The sequence below is a fragment of the Aethalodelphis obliquidens genome, unplaced genomic scaffold, assembly GCF_003676395.1.
Source record: "Aethalodelphis obliquidens isolate GAN/ISIS:26980383/991018 unplaced genomic scaffold, ASM367639v1 scaffold40, whole genome shotgun sequence".
NCBI classification, from domain to species: domain Eukaryota; kingdom Metazoa; phylum Chordata; class Mammalia; order Artiodactyla; family Delphinidae; genus Aethalodelphis; species Aethalodelphis obliquidens.
The window spans coordinates 8,418,404-8,432,285 of NW_020837984.1; the positions used below are offsets into that span (position 1 = coordinate 8,418,404).

At 36.3% G+C, this 13,882-nt stretch overlaps 1 protein-coding gene across 1 annotated transcript in view; it reads left to right on the forward strand.

Moving 5' to 3' along the window:
• Positions 1 to 13,882, forward strand: part of EHBP1 (EH domain binding protein 1) — a 362,437-nt gene that overhangs the window by 290,686 nt on the left and 57,869 nt on the right. Inside the window, exon 14 of the mRNA XM_027131633.1 lies at positions 8,962 to 9,109. Within this exon, the coding sequence (XP_026987434.1) occupies positions 8,962 to 9,109 (148 nt within the window). The remainder of the gene's footprint in view (positions 1 to 8,961; positions 9,110 to 13,882) is intronic.

Sequence of the window (13,882 nt, forward strand, 5' to 3'; positions counted from 1 at the left end):
AGCAACATTAACTTGATCATGCACTTTTATGTTTAGAATTCTTTATTTTTACAGCACTCAGGCAAAACAAATGCTACAATTAAAAATGATCATTTCTGTATTTGGAAACAAAGAGATATATTTTTTAAAACTTGAGTATGATATATTCCGTTGTGTGAAATGAATACTAATGAAATCTAAATTCTTCAAATGCATGTCTGTTTTTTCTGAACTAGTCCTTTTATGCTTTCTGCTCATATATTAAAAACTAGATCTCAAACTTAAATTCACATTCTGTTTAATATTTTGCCTATGTATTTTAAACAAATTCAAAATTTAGTAGTTACTACAAAAATAAATGTAATCCCCAGGGTTGATCAAAGATTTAATCTGACCAGATGGAGCAAACTTGAGAAAGATTTTGACTTTCCACTCTGTTTTGCAACAAGAAAGGCTGATTTTTTTCTTTCTTTCTTTCTTTGTTAGAGAAACAGAGATCAGGCCATCCCCAGAGAAATGAGCAGGTGTGGCCATTTATAAGCATGTCTGCTTATATTACAAACCAGCATAAGAAAAGTTTGAAACGGGTTGAAAAGATCTGCTAAACAGTTTTAATGTTTTACTCTAAATCCTATTTATTCAGTCAAGAGCTGATCAAGCTGGCGGGAAACTATCTAGTCTACCCAAACCTTTAAAGATCTTATAATTTCATTTTTTATTTTTATTCTATCTTTGGTAGCAAGTGAATAGGTGCACTTTGGTAATCCTTGCCTCTGGACAAGCACAGATTTTTTTTTTTTTTTTATCCTTTCTGAATGCCTAATAACAGAGCCTTGCTTCCTGTCTAATGCTGAAAGGGTAGCAGTCAAGTTCTTTCTCTTAGTTTACTATTAAATTGAGGAATTTCACGGACCATTCTGAGAACAGAATCCTGTGAAATATTAGCAGTACTAAGTAAAGCCCTATAAAAAGATTTAGATAAGTTAAAATGTATTTAGCCCAATTAATAAAAGTCCAACTCCTAAGACCATATGAAACACTGAAGAACTCAAGTAAGCATAAGATAGTATGGAATATGGGTTTGTTGATAGAAATAGGGTGCTTTGTGCTGTTACAAACACAAATTTACAAAGACTAAGGATGCAAACTACATTGTTTGAAATAATATATTTCTAAATTTTGTAAAAGCTTATTTCATGAAAATGTGTGTAGACATGTTTCTTAAATAGAAAGACTTCTCAATCTATAGTTTTCAACTGACTGAATAAAAATATCTAATGTTATGAAAGACACCCTTGGGTGGGTAATGATCTCAGCAGCTACACTGACAGTTTCTCATTTTCTAATTCACCTTCACACATCCATGGCATCATTTTTTGGCTAAAGTAATGTCAGTCGTTGACATTTGCGGCAAGTATAAAAAGGACCCCCCATGGCAGCCATTTTTATTTGATTCTTAAGATCCAAAGGCTGCTGAAAGAACAATTGAATAAAGTTGAGGATTGGAGAAGCTTGATTTTCTTGTTCTCTGTGAAATGAAACTCTAGTCTTTTTCTTCCCCTTCCCCTTAAAAGCAAAAGTCTGCTAGGGGGTTGTAGCTGTGTCAAAGCCGCTGGGATGCCACTGCTGATCACTTTAATTACTACGACTAAGGAGGATAAAATTAAAAGTAGCACCATTGAAGCAGTGGAAGAAAGCTTGCCTAGATGTCGGTGAACTGTGAAATATAAAAATTGCATACCAATACATTTTTATGGAAAGGAAACAAGGAATTACATTACTTATTCTTGAAGAGTTTGTCCTTAAATTGTCAAGTTTTACTAGTGCGTCTATCTATGGCAGATTGTAGACCATTTTAGAAGGATAAGAAAAATAGTAACTTGAAGACATGCTGTGAAAGGGCTAAATATTTTTTCAGTTTATGTCCAAAGTGGTTAGTTCTGATCCATCTGATCCAAAAAATATTTGAATATTTTAAATTCATTGTGTTGAAATACAAGCTTTTTGTACCATAACAGGACTTTTGCCTTATTCTGAAGATGTTAACAAAGAGGAAAGTGAAGCTTAAATGTACCACATTCAGTACTTTTCTGAAGACTTATAATTTAAAGTCAGGAACCTAAGTTTTAAATGAATATAAGTAAGTTAATTTCTCTTTACCTCTCTGTATTCAGTAGCACAAAGGGGAGTTTAACCTGATTCGTATAGCCCAAGTGTAAGTAAAGAACTGTTGTTTTTTTTAATGACAATAGCAGTAGGGCCTCAGACAAATTTTCTGAACACCAGTAATGTAATAGCTAGGACCAGCACTTTGAAATCAGACAGACAGTGATTTTAATTCTTACTATGCCATTTACAAGATGTATGACCTTGGGCAGTATATTTAAGTGAGATTCCATTTCTATCAAATCAAAGTCATAGTGGTTACCTCAGAGTGGTGAATGGTGAGACAACATGTGTGAAAACACTGCACAGGCACACAGCTAGTATTTACTCAAAAATACAGCTTCTATCAAACCCTCTAAAGAGTACATCTGTCTTACAAAAGCTAGAATGTTCTATATAACTCGGTCTAACTCTGTAAATAATACTGTATAGAAAAAGGTAAATGCCATCAGACCCATTCTTAGAAATAGGAGCCTACTTCAATTTTTTTAAGTTTATTTAGACTAGGCAGGTAAATGAAAGATACATAGGTTTCCTATGTGTTGAATTTTTCGAGTGTACTTTTAATGACAGCAGTCTTCTAAGTTACTTACCTTTGCATCCCATTGAAAAGATTCCTTTATTTTTTTTCAGCAGATATAGTAAACAGATGACTTATTTACAGCTGTGAGTCGCTATCTTCTTTTGAATGCAGAAGGGTCAAAACAGATAACACATTTCTGTACTTGAGTAGGTTTAGGCAAACCATCATTGTCAGAAATATTCACCTATACAAACATAAAAAATGATGAAATAATCACTGCCCTTACTCTCTGGTCATTTTATTCCTTTGATATAAACAGTATGTTTCTTTTGAGTAAAAGACACATAGATTTTTTTTGCTATCTATTCTTTAAATACTACTGTAAAAACTGACTTTAAAAATTTTTTAATTTAATTTTATTTATTTTTTTATACAGCAGGTTCTTATTAGTTATCCATTTTATCCATGTTAGTGTATATATGTCAATCCCAATCTCCCAATTTGTAAAAACTGACTTTTAATGAAACTTATATATAAAAATTAGTTTTACATATAAGGAATCTGGATATTAATAATACTATCAATTAAATTGGTTGCATAATCAATTTCTATAATTACAAGCTTTTCCTTCTGACCTTAACAATTAACTTCTATTTTTTCAGTTGGTTCTTTGTCTTAAGGAAACTCAATGGGTGAGAAAACAAACAACGCAGATATGCCATCCCACTGGAGCCCTCCAAGGCCCAAGCAAAATTATCTCTGTGGTGTTAGGACGTTAGCAGAAAAGTAAATCAGGGCAATCTGATAGGAAACTAGAATTCTGTCAGTCAGGCTCAAGATTTTGCGCTGTGTCCATAAACTTTGTTTACTGTAGGGTTTTATGAGTTGTAACCTGCCCTTGTAGTCTGTTAATGAGGCTAAATCTTGCTACTTGAGAACTGAATTACAGCACACCTCTGGGCTAATGGTTATAAACAGAAAGTCCCATTGGGGCTGCATTCTGATTTGTTCGTTTACATTTTTTCTATTGTATAGAGAACAATGATGGGTAAATAGGTACAAACAAACAATTTACATGGAAATTGATAAAGTGTCCCTACTTAGTATTTAGAGTTGGTTTTATTAATGATTGCCTGCTTTAAATTGCACTCTTGGTAAGCTCTCAGAAACATTTGCAGGTGGGAATATTATTGGGGGAGGAGGGGGAAGCGGTAGCTGGTAAGAAAAAACTAGGTTCCCATTTCATATTCATAAAGGTAGAATCATTTATTTCATTTTTATGCAGTTAAGATGACCCAAGACCACTTCATCTTAGTCTGAATCACCAGATTCCAGCTCTGCGAGAAGTTATTACTCGCAGTGAAATTCACTTAAACCTAGTTGCCTGAGGCATATCAAATAATGGTTTTTATTAGTGCTCTTAACTTTTCTTAAGTTTGAAAGATGAAAGTTTAGTAAAAGCTCAATTTTCCTCAGTTAGTCATGTAATTTGATACTTTTGGGGGATCAAATAGTTTGAAGGTTAAAAGCAGGGCCCTGTAGTCAGACAGACCTGGGCTGGACTCCTGGCTCAGACATCAGTTCTAGCTGTGTGACCATGGAACTCTAAACTTAAATATTCTCATTGGTAAAAATCAGGTTGTAAAAATTAAATGAGATCATGCATATAAAGCACTTAGCACATAAAAGCTCAAGAAATATCAGCAACCGTCACCAAAGTTACCATTATCAAGCCTGTATTTCCTTTTATTTTCTAAGTTCAGAAGTATTAATAATGAACTAAGGATTTTTGTATATTATTCTTGCGTCTTTGGTCTCACACTGCCCAGTACATACTACTCCTCTAACTACAAATAAGCTCACATCTCTAAATATTAAGAAAATTCCCCTTGAGGGGCTTCTCTGGTGGTCCAGTGGCTAGGACTCTGCGCTCCCAATGCAGGGGACCCGGGTTCGATCCCTGGTCAGGGAACTAGATCCCACACGCACGCTGCAACTAAAGATCCTGCATGCTGCAAATAAGATCCCCCACTTGGCAACTAAGATCCCACGTGCCTCAACTAAGACCCAGCGCAACCAAAATAAATAAATAAATATTTTTTTAAAAAGAAAAGAAAATCTCCCTTGAATGTTACATCTCTCTTCTTTTGCCCCTACCACCCACCCCAGAAGTCTACCATTTCATGTCTTTCCTCCCTTCCCCCCAAGACTTTTGAAAAATAACTCTTATTACAAGAGTAGTACATGTGTATTATAGAAAGTTAGAAAATGATGACAAAGAAAACAAAAATATCACATTTCCATACCCAGATATCTCCACCATGTCAATTTTGTGAATAACCTTCCAAGTCTTATGTATGTATTTATTTTGCCAAAAAGACAAAACAAAGTTATTACTGTATAAACTGTTTTTCAGTCAAGTTGTATTTTCTCTCATTTAATAACTCTAATTATATTCAGATTTCTCTAATTGATTCAACAGTGTCCTTTACAGCTGGTTTATCCAAACTAGTATCTAACCTAGGACTACACATTGCATCTGGTCAAGTCCCTTTTGTTGGTGGAGATGATGATTAGTTGTTTTTTGTTGTGTTTGTTTAGATAACTCTTATTAAAATGACCAGATTAATTGGCCTGAATATCCTACTTTCTAGATTTGTTTGGTTGCTTCCTTGCTGTGTCATTTATCATGTTTCTCTGTCTCCTGTGTTTATGATAAACTGGAGGTTGTATCTGAAGGCTTAGTAGATTCACCTTAGACATCTGGGCTAGAATATTATAGGTGGTGTTCGCTTCATGTGTTTCATATCAAAAAACATATAACAGGGACTTTCCTGGTGGTGCAGTGGTGGAGAATCCGCCTGCCAATGCAGGGGACACGGGTTTGATCCCTGGTCCAGGAAGATCCCACAGGCCACGGAGCAGCTAAGCCCGTGAACCACAAGTACTGAGCCTGCGCTGTAGGGCCTGCGAGCCACAACTACTGAGCCCACATGCTACAACTACTGAAGCACGTGCACCTAGAGCCTGTGCTTTGCAACAAGAGAATCCACTGCAATGAGAAGCACGCTCACCGCAACGAAGAGTAGCCCCCACTCACCACAACTTGAGAAAGCCCATGTGCAACAATGAAGACCCAACACAGTCAAAAATAAGTAAAAAATTAAATTTAATTTAAAAATTTAAAAAAAACATAACATATGGTTGACTCAACATTAGTGATGCTAAGACTGACCATTAGAGTAGTGGTTTCTAATCCCTGATCTAGTTCTGATCTCTTCATTTAAAGTTAGGTTTTCCTCTTGTAATTAGGGAATAATCTGTGTGGTGTTACTTAAGCATATGGTCCAATTATTAATGCTGTAAAACAAACAATCCCAAACTTAATGGTGTAAAAATTTTTTTTATTCTCAGATTCTATGGGTCAGGACTTCAGATAGGGTATAGTGTGGATGCTTTGTCTCTGTTCCACATTGTCTGGGGTGTCAGCTGGGGAGACTTGAACAGTTGGAGGTGACCCAAAATGGCTGAAAGTGGAGATTCTGAAGAAGGCTTTATTCACATGTTTGACACGTGAGCCAGGAAGACTTAAGGCTGAACTTGGCTGGGAATGTGGACTGGTGCACCTATGTGTAGCTTGGGATTCTCACAGCATGACAGCTAGGTTCCCAGAAAGTACAAAATGCAAGAATTTCAAGAGAACTGGACAAAAGGGGTGTAGCCTTTTCTGACCTAGCCTTGAAAATCACCTGCAGCACTTCTACATTCTGTTGATTATGTCCAAGTCACTAAAGCTGGCCCACACTCAAGGGGAGGGGAATTAAGCTTTACCTTTTGACGAGGGAATGGCAAGGTCATGTTGCAGAAAGCATGTGGGATGAGAAATACTATCATGGCCATCTTTGGAAAATACATAATATTATTATTATAGCTGGTATTATTTTATAAAGTTGAGCTTTCTGTAATTGACTGGGGCTATTTAGTTACCCTAAACTTCAATTCCCACTGGAAAGACAGGTTAAGTGTTTGATTTTTTTCCTCTAATTAGTAATTTTTAGGAGTTCTTTTAAAAGCTACCTCAGGGCTTCCCTGGTGGCGCAGTGGTTGAGAGTCCGCCTGTAGATGCAGGGGACACGGGTTCGTGCCCCAGTCCGGGAAGATCCCACATGCTGCGGAGCGGCTGGGCCCCTGAGCCATGGCCGCTGAGCCTGCGCGTCCGGAGCCTGTGCTCCGTAACGGGAGAGGCCACAGCAGTGAGAGGCCTGCGTGCCGCAAAAAAAAAAAAAAAAAAAGCTACCTCAAATGAGTTTATATATCCTTCTAAGAACTTTCTGAATATCATAATGAATTGATGAGTTTTCATTGATTCAGTGTGTGATTTCGTTGACTCAATTCATTGCAGTCATTGTTTGCTTGTTTGTTTTGATACTGAAATTGCTTCAGTTTGTCCACTGGGAGCTTCAAGCTTGTCTCTGGGTCCATTCAATACCTCTGTTAATCTACCCGCATTAATTTTGACAGCTCTCTATTCTAGCCATCTCAAAATTTGTGAAAGAATTGCCTAGCCTTGAACTCTACCAAGCTAGTGTCTTACCCCTGTCTCTTCTGACTCAGCTTTTTTCTTCCCTCTACATCTAATCAGTTACTAAGAATTGGTACAGGTACCAATTCTAGCTCTGATGTATTTCTTACACCTGTCTCCTTCCATTCCCATTGCCACCATCCCAGTTCTGAATCTCATTATAGCTTCCTTGTACTGTTTATAAGAGCCTCCTAAGTAGTCTCTTTCCAGTCCCCCTAGGCCAGCCTATCGTATACACTGTTGTCAGATTAATCTTTAATCTTTCTCAGATACAACTCAGGTTGATCATTCCCCTTGACAAAAAGAAAAAAGAAAAAAAAAGACACAAAAACAAACCTCTTTCTTCTGAACTCTTCATCTGTTTTTATTACACCTCCTTATTGTGGCTGTTTTATCTTTCCCTCTATAATATAAGCTTTGAAAGTATAAATCGTTAAGTTTTCATATCTAGTACCAAGTACCAAGGTATGTACTAAGGACCAAAGATACAAAGATAAATCACATCTAGCTCCTGCATTCAAGTAGCTCAGTTCTACTGAGAAGGAGATGTTTGTACAGAGTTATAACTTGACAGGTATTATTTTAAAAAGTAATCTCACATGCACACACACGCACGCGCGCACACGGTACTATAGTAACATAGAAGGAGAACTTCATTCCACCAGTGGGGAGGAGGGAAGAGTAGTCAGGGGAAGTTTAGTGGATTTAAACTGAATCTTGAAGAATGAGTAGGAGTTAAATAGATGATAGAAGAACATTTCAGGAAGACAAAATGATATATTCAAATCCATGGATGCATGAAACTACATGATACAAACAGTTTTGTATAAATAGATGTGAGGTTTTATAGAGATTGGGAGAGGTTAAGGGAAGATAACTGCACAGATATGTTGGGGCCATATTATTTCAGGCTTTGTTTTGTCATAATAATGCCTTAAATCATATACTTTCCAGTTTACAAAGCAATTTCACATTGATTATTTGCAATTCATAATAGCCCTTTTTTAGGAGGCAAAACCTATTTTAGTTATTTAATTCTCTGTCATTTTTAGTTATTTTAAATATCAAAAACCACACTAGATTTTACTTTTTCTTCTCAATGTTTGTCTGGGGGGAAGGCATAGTAGAAATGAGGACAGAAATACATCAGTTACCCAATTCTGATTTTAAAACTATCAACAACAATAACTGTGGAACTAATGTGTACTATCCCCATTCCTGCTGTAGCCCCCTAAAAATACCACTTCCTATATTTGATCAACATGATGTAGCAGCATATTCTGCTATCAAAGATTTCTTTTAGCCAGTGCTCTATGCCTTTACTAGAAAATTGCAAGTTAAATTCTAATCTTAAAAAAATAAGGTATTAATTGAAATTCTGTTTTCAGTATTGTTACTTTTTTCCTATAAGCCTGATTATTTTATTAATAGTAGATCCTGCTCTTTTCTCAGTAATTATATTGCCAAACATTCTTTAAAGGCTAGTTTGAATCTTTAACAGACATAATACAATAATTTGTAAATGTTTTTTAAAAATCTGATTCTTGGATGTCTTTTAAAAATGGTATGACATCCAACTGATATAGAGCATCCTATTTATAATGTGGGCCAAGCACCATGCTGTAAACCAGTTACTATCATGATGATCAGATTGAAAATGAAATTGCATTTCTGTCAATTACTGAGTTGGCAACTGTTCAATATATCTTAGCAGCAAGATGAAGAGCGACGTCGGCAGCTGAGAGAGAGAGCTCGTCAGCTAATAGCAGAAGCTCGATCGGGAGTGAAGATGTCAGAACTTCCCAGCTATGGTGAAATGGCTGCAGAAAAGTTGAAAGAAAGGTCAAAGGCATCTGGAGGTGAGTTAAAGAATCTTGTATCATATTCTACACACAACCCAGCAATCCGCAATGGATGTTTTGGGACTTTTTATTCTTACTTCAAAATGTTGTGCATCAAATACATAAAATTTCTAGCCTATCAGTATGTTACAAAAAACTTAAAGCATAGTAAATCAGAAGATGACTATTGCCAATTTCCAAATCAACTCAAGAAGTACTTTGATTATGATTAAGTATGATTAGTACTCAAGTAACACTAAGAGTATGATTTAGGAGAAAACTCAGACGGGCCTTGGTTTGTAATTCCCCATGATGCCTCATTAATTGTATTAGGAGTGAGTAAAATGCAATCAAGTCCTCAACATGTAGATCACAAGACTTGTTAGTGGAGAGCTTTGGCATGAGAGATTTTCACTTTGAACCAGATCTTTGGAAAGTAGCTTTAACAGTGTTCCAGCATTATAGCCTGACATGTAAGCATTTTGAACAAGTCCCATATGCATTTCTTCTTAGTCTCCTGATTCGAAGAGGGTCTTTTTCAATATCTGTAGAAATTATTCTAAGCTTTATTTTAGGATAAGGACTGTACATATAATTAAAGGGAATTTTAGTTTTGCCTCTCAGTGCTCAATTTGGGCATCTTTAACTTGAAACTTTTTACATTTTTATTTGAGTAGTATATTCAGGAGGCCTGTGGGGTTTTCTATTTCAAAGGTATGTGACCTATTTATCTATCAGAACATGCCAGGTACTTGTCCTGAATTAATCTTAAATGCTAAAAGATCACTCTGGAGAGTAGGCAAGTGAGGACTCGAATAAGACCTTAGAGAACTGAAACAAAGGAAACCATTTCTAGGTCAATGATAAGTTTCTTCAAAGTAAACTGAAACTTACTGCTGTTATTTCTAATTGATTCCTTATATTAAAATCTTACTGTTGTAGAGCATTCCAACCAATGCCTATAGCATATAACCTTCCATCCCATACATTTGAAAGCTGCTTTCCCAAGTAGCTGTATATCTGTCCATCTGGTATTCTCAGAATGTTTATTTCTTAGTTAAATCCTTCATCTGACCTTTTCAACTCCTGTCATTCAGAATTTTTATTACAGTTTCTATACTCACTACTAAAGTTTTATAGTAACAGCAGTAACTACTCACAGCTACATTATATAATGCTATTATAATTTGCTTTCATTTATGATTAGTAACAAGATGTTTCTTTGATATCATAAAAATTCCAGATATTCTAAGTAAATCTTAAAAATCTTTGCCTCCTTGTATCTCAGAAAGATAGAAAAAGGCTCATATTCTTGACCCTCCAGATAGACTGCCCTAAAGCTACTAATACTACCTCCCTGTGATATCATAAACCCATGGAAGAGCAGTAATAATAAGATAGAGAGGCATCCACTGTCTCAATTTTATTTTCCAGCAGTGAGCAGATAACAACGCTAAATGAGTTGTGAACTCTGGGAAGGCTAAGAATTAAAAATTTCTGATTAATGGTGTGGGATGAGTTAGCTATGTAATTGGTCTTATCTCTATAATCCAACCCCAGTTGAGCCTAAGCCAGGACTAGACTAGGTAGAGAGACTTAGTCAGTGTTATAACCCCAAAAATGGGTATCTTCCCAACTTGGTAACTGGGGAAAGTGAAGACCTGATTTTGGCATCATTCAGCAGTCAACAGAGTGAAAAAGAACAAGTGAGGATTGGATCTCTGAAGCTAGCAAAGAAGTACAGACTAGAAAAGGAAAAGCCAGGTGAAATGAAGGCGGGACAGGGTTCAACAGATGACTTATGAGAACCTGCTGAAGAGTCTAGACTGTTCCCTAAGGAGACCAAAGTGCCCAGGGTCCATTTCTCTCATAGGACACACCATACCTTGGATGTTGGAAACGGCCACATATCAGATGATAGGCTCTTAATCAGACCTAAGGTTGAGCTACAAGCAGTGCAGGCCTATTCCTTGACCTCAGTGGTGGATATTGGCCTGTCTTCATAAAGGTGTATGGTTCTGACTAGGTCTGCTCTGGCATCAAGGCCTAAGGTGAAGCTATCAAGGCCGGAGGCGGGGAAGAGACCTTTAGGTCAAGGGAGAGGGTAAAATTCCTGCCTAGAATTCAACCATTCATACATACACATTTATCTGTTTAGCAGTGCCAGTCGCTGTGCTAGGCTGGGATTCGGCAAACTTCCTGGAAAGGGCCAGAGTAAATTTTTATAGCCTTCGCAGACCATGTGTTCTCTGTCTTAACTACTCGACTCTGCTCTTGTAGTCTGAAAGCAGGCTTGAACAATATGTCAATTAATGAGCATGCCTGTTATTTACCCCAAAATGGTGGTGGGCTGGTTTTTGCCCCCATGCTATAGTTTGCTGACCCTTACATAGCAAATTAGAAATTCACTTGATTTCACAAGAGTCTAATTCCTAAATGAAAATAACCCTATGAGGTTGATAAGTCAGGGGGAAACAGTTAACAAATTAGTGTCCATTCTTCCAATGTCTAATGGGAATTATCAGGTCTGAATAAGGAATAGTGTGAAAGGAGGAGAGAAAAATGAATAGGGACCAGCCTAGAAGACAGACTAGGGTGGGAAAATTTTTGGAAGCAGTGGTCCAAAGTGACAAAGAAGAGGGGGTAGTCAAGAGCTGAAATAATCAGGTGAAAGCACAACCTAGGGGACGCGTTGAACATGATACTCAAACTCACTGCCTGAACCTACTTGAAAAGCCTGTTTTTTTTCCATCCTCAGTGAGGAAAGGAAAACTTAGTAGTAAGTTAGAGGTGAGGTGTCATAAGCCTCAGGTGTCCGCAGAAAATATATGCAAGATATTTTAGGTCATGTAAAGCCAGGTATTCAAGCATCCCACTTGCATCCTATTTCAACCAGAAGTAGCCTAATTCTTGTGAAATAACAGAATCAGTCCAAGGAGCTACAGCCTGGCTTTTACTTGTCCTCCTCTTGACATAATTTTAGGACTTAGAGGAGCGTCAGGTGATATTGTGGTATACTACATGTGTTTTTTCAATTTCTGCTTCGTTGTTTAGTTATAGACCTATAACAGCCTCCTTTTAAAATCCTCATTTTAGGTAACAAAGTTGTGGGTTCATTTATTGTATTGATCTTACTTGGCAAGGTACAGTTGTTTGTGGATGAATTGTGGTATTTTCATTTTTAGTTGTATGGTATTGTGGTCAGAGAATATGCCCTGAATTTCTGCTTTGAGAATTAATAAGTTTTTATTTTGGCCAAATAAATGTTACATTTTTATTAATGGCCCATGGGCACTTGCAAGGAAGGTGTTTATCTAATTTGAAGATGATATTATAATATATCATATATTTATTATATATTACATGGGATGTATATGATATAGATTTTATATATTTTATGTGTACTTATATATATGTGTATATATGTCATATATGTATTTTTTTATTCTGTAGCTTATCACTTTGGTTTGGGTTAGGTGAGGGTCATTGAACTTTTAAACTGACATTTTTGCCTCTCTTTGATTTAGATGGAATAGTGTACTTTGTTTTTGCATTTCAAATGAATAAATTAAAATTTAAAAATTTTATCCATGATAATGTTTGTGTGCCTGCATTATCCTTATTTCAGTTATGGCAAATAGATTTATCTAAATTTGTTGACCCAAAATAAAATCTTACAGGCCTTCAGTAATTTTTACTTTCAGCTTCTATTAATAATATATTTGTATTGTTTTCTATCATTTGTTTGATTTCTATAGAATAACTTTAAAAGTTATGAATTTTATAGGGAACCTTCAATGAGAATTTTAAAATCATGATACAAATGAGAAATTTTATTCTGAATATTTTTTTTTTCCTGGGAAGAAACAGTTTCATGTACACTTAGGTACCATCTCTGTATTCTCTAAACCACCATTTTGTGTGAATATTTTTATTTATTTATTTATTTTTGGCTGCGTTGGGTCTTCATTGCTGCACGCAGGCTTTTTCTATTACTCTTTGTTGCAGTGCACGGGCTTCTCATTGCGATGGCTTGTCTTGTTGCGAAGCACAGGCTCTAGGTGCGCAGGCTTCAGTAGTTGTGGCTCGCAGGCTCAGTAGTTGTGGCGCACAGACTTAGTTGCTCCACGCATATGGTATCTTCCCAGACCAGGGCTTGAACCCATGTCCTCTGCATTGGCAGCCGGATTCTTAACCATTGCACCATCAGGGAAGTCCCTGTGAATACGTTTTTAATGGTAGCCTCAATTTCTTTTTTTAAAAGTGCAGATATTCTTTTTTTACTGTCACCAGATATTCTGATTTTTCATTCAATTTATTTATAAATGATAAGTGTTGTAAGACTGGCCTTATTGCTGTGCTATTAATCATACCATTGGGATCCCCATTTTGCTTATAGTGCTATGCAGTGTCAGCTAGAATGCATTGTCTCATTCCAGTGTATATACAATCTCTTTTTACCTTTTCCTATACACATTATACATGCCATACTTGCAAACCACCTTCCATTGTGTATTGGATCTCTAGTTTACTTTCTGCCACGCTTACCTACTGGATTTTCAGTGGTTAGCCATAAAGATATATATAATCTTATATATATCGTATAAATAACGTATAATATTTTAAACACACACACAAAGACAAACATGCACTTTAATTCTGCTAAAATGCATTTAGAGTATTTCGACAGGTGTTAAGAAATGTGTAACATTTTAACTATCGAAAAGAATTCCTGTTCATTGTAAACCTGAAGTCAGTGAATGGAAAGAAAGTGGAAACCTATTCTTAAGA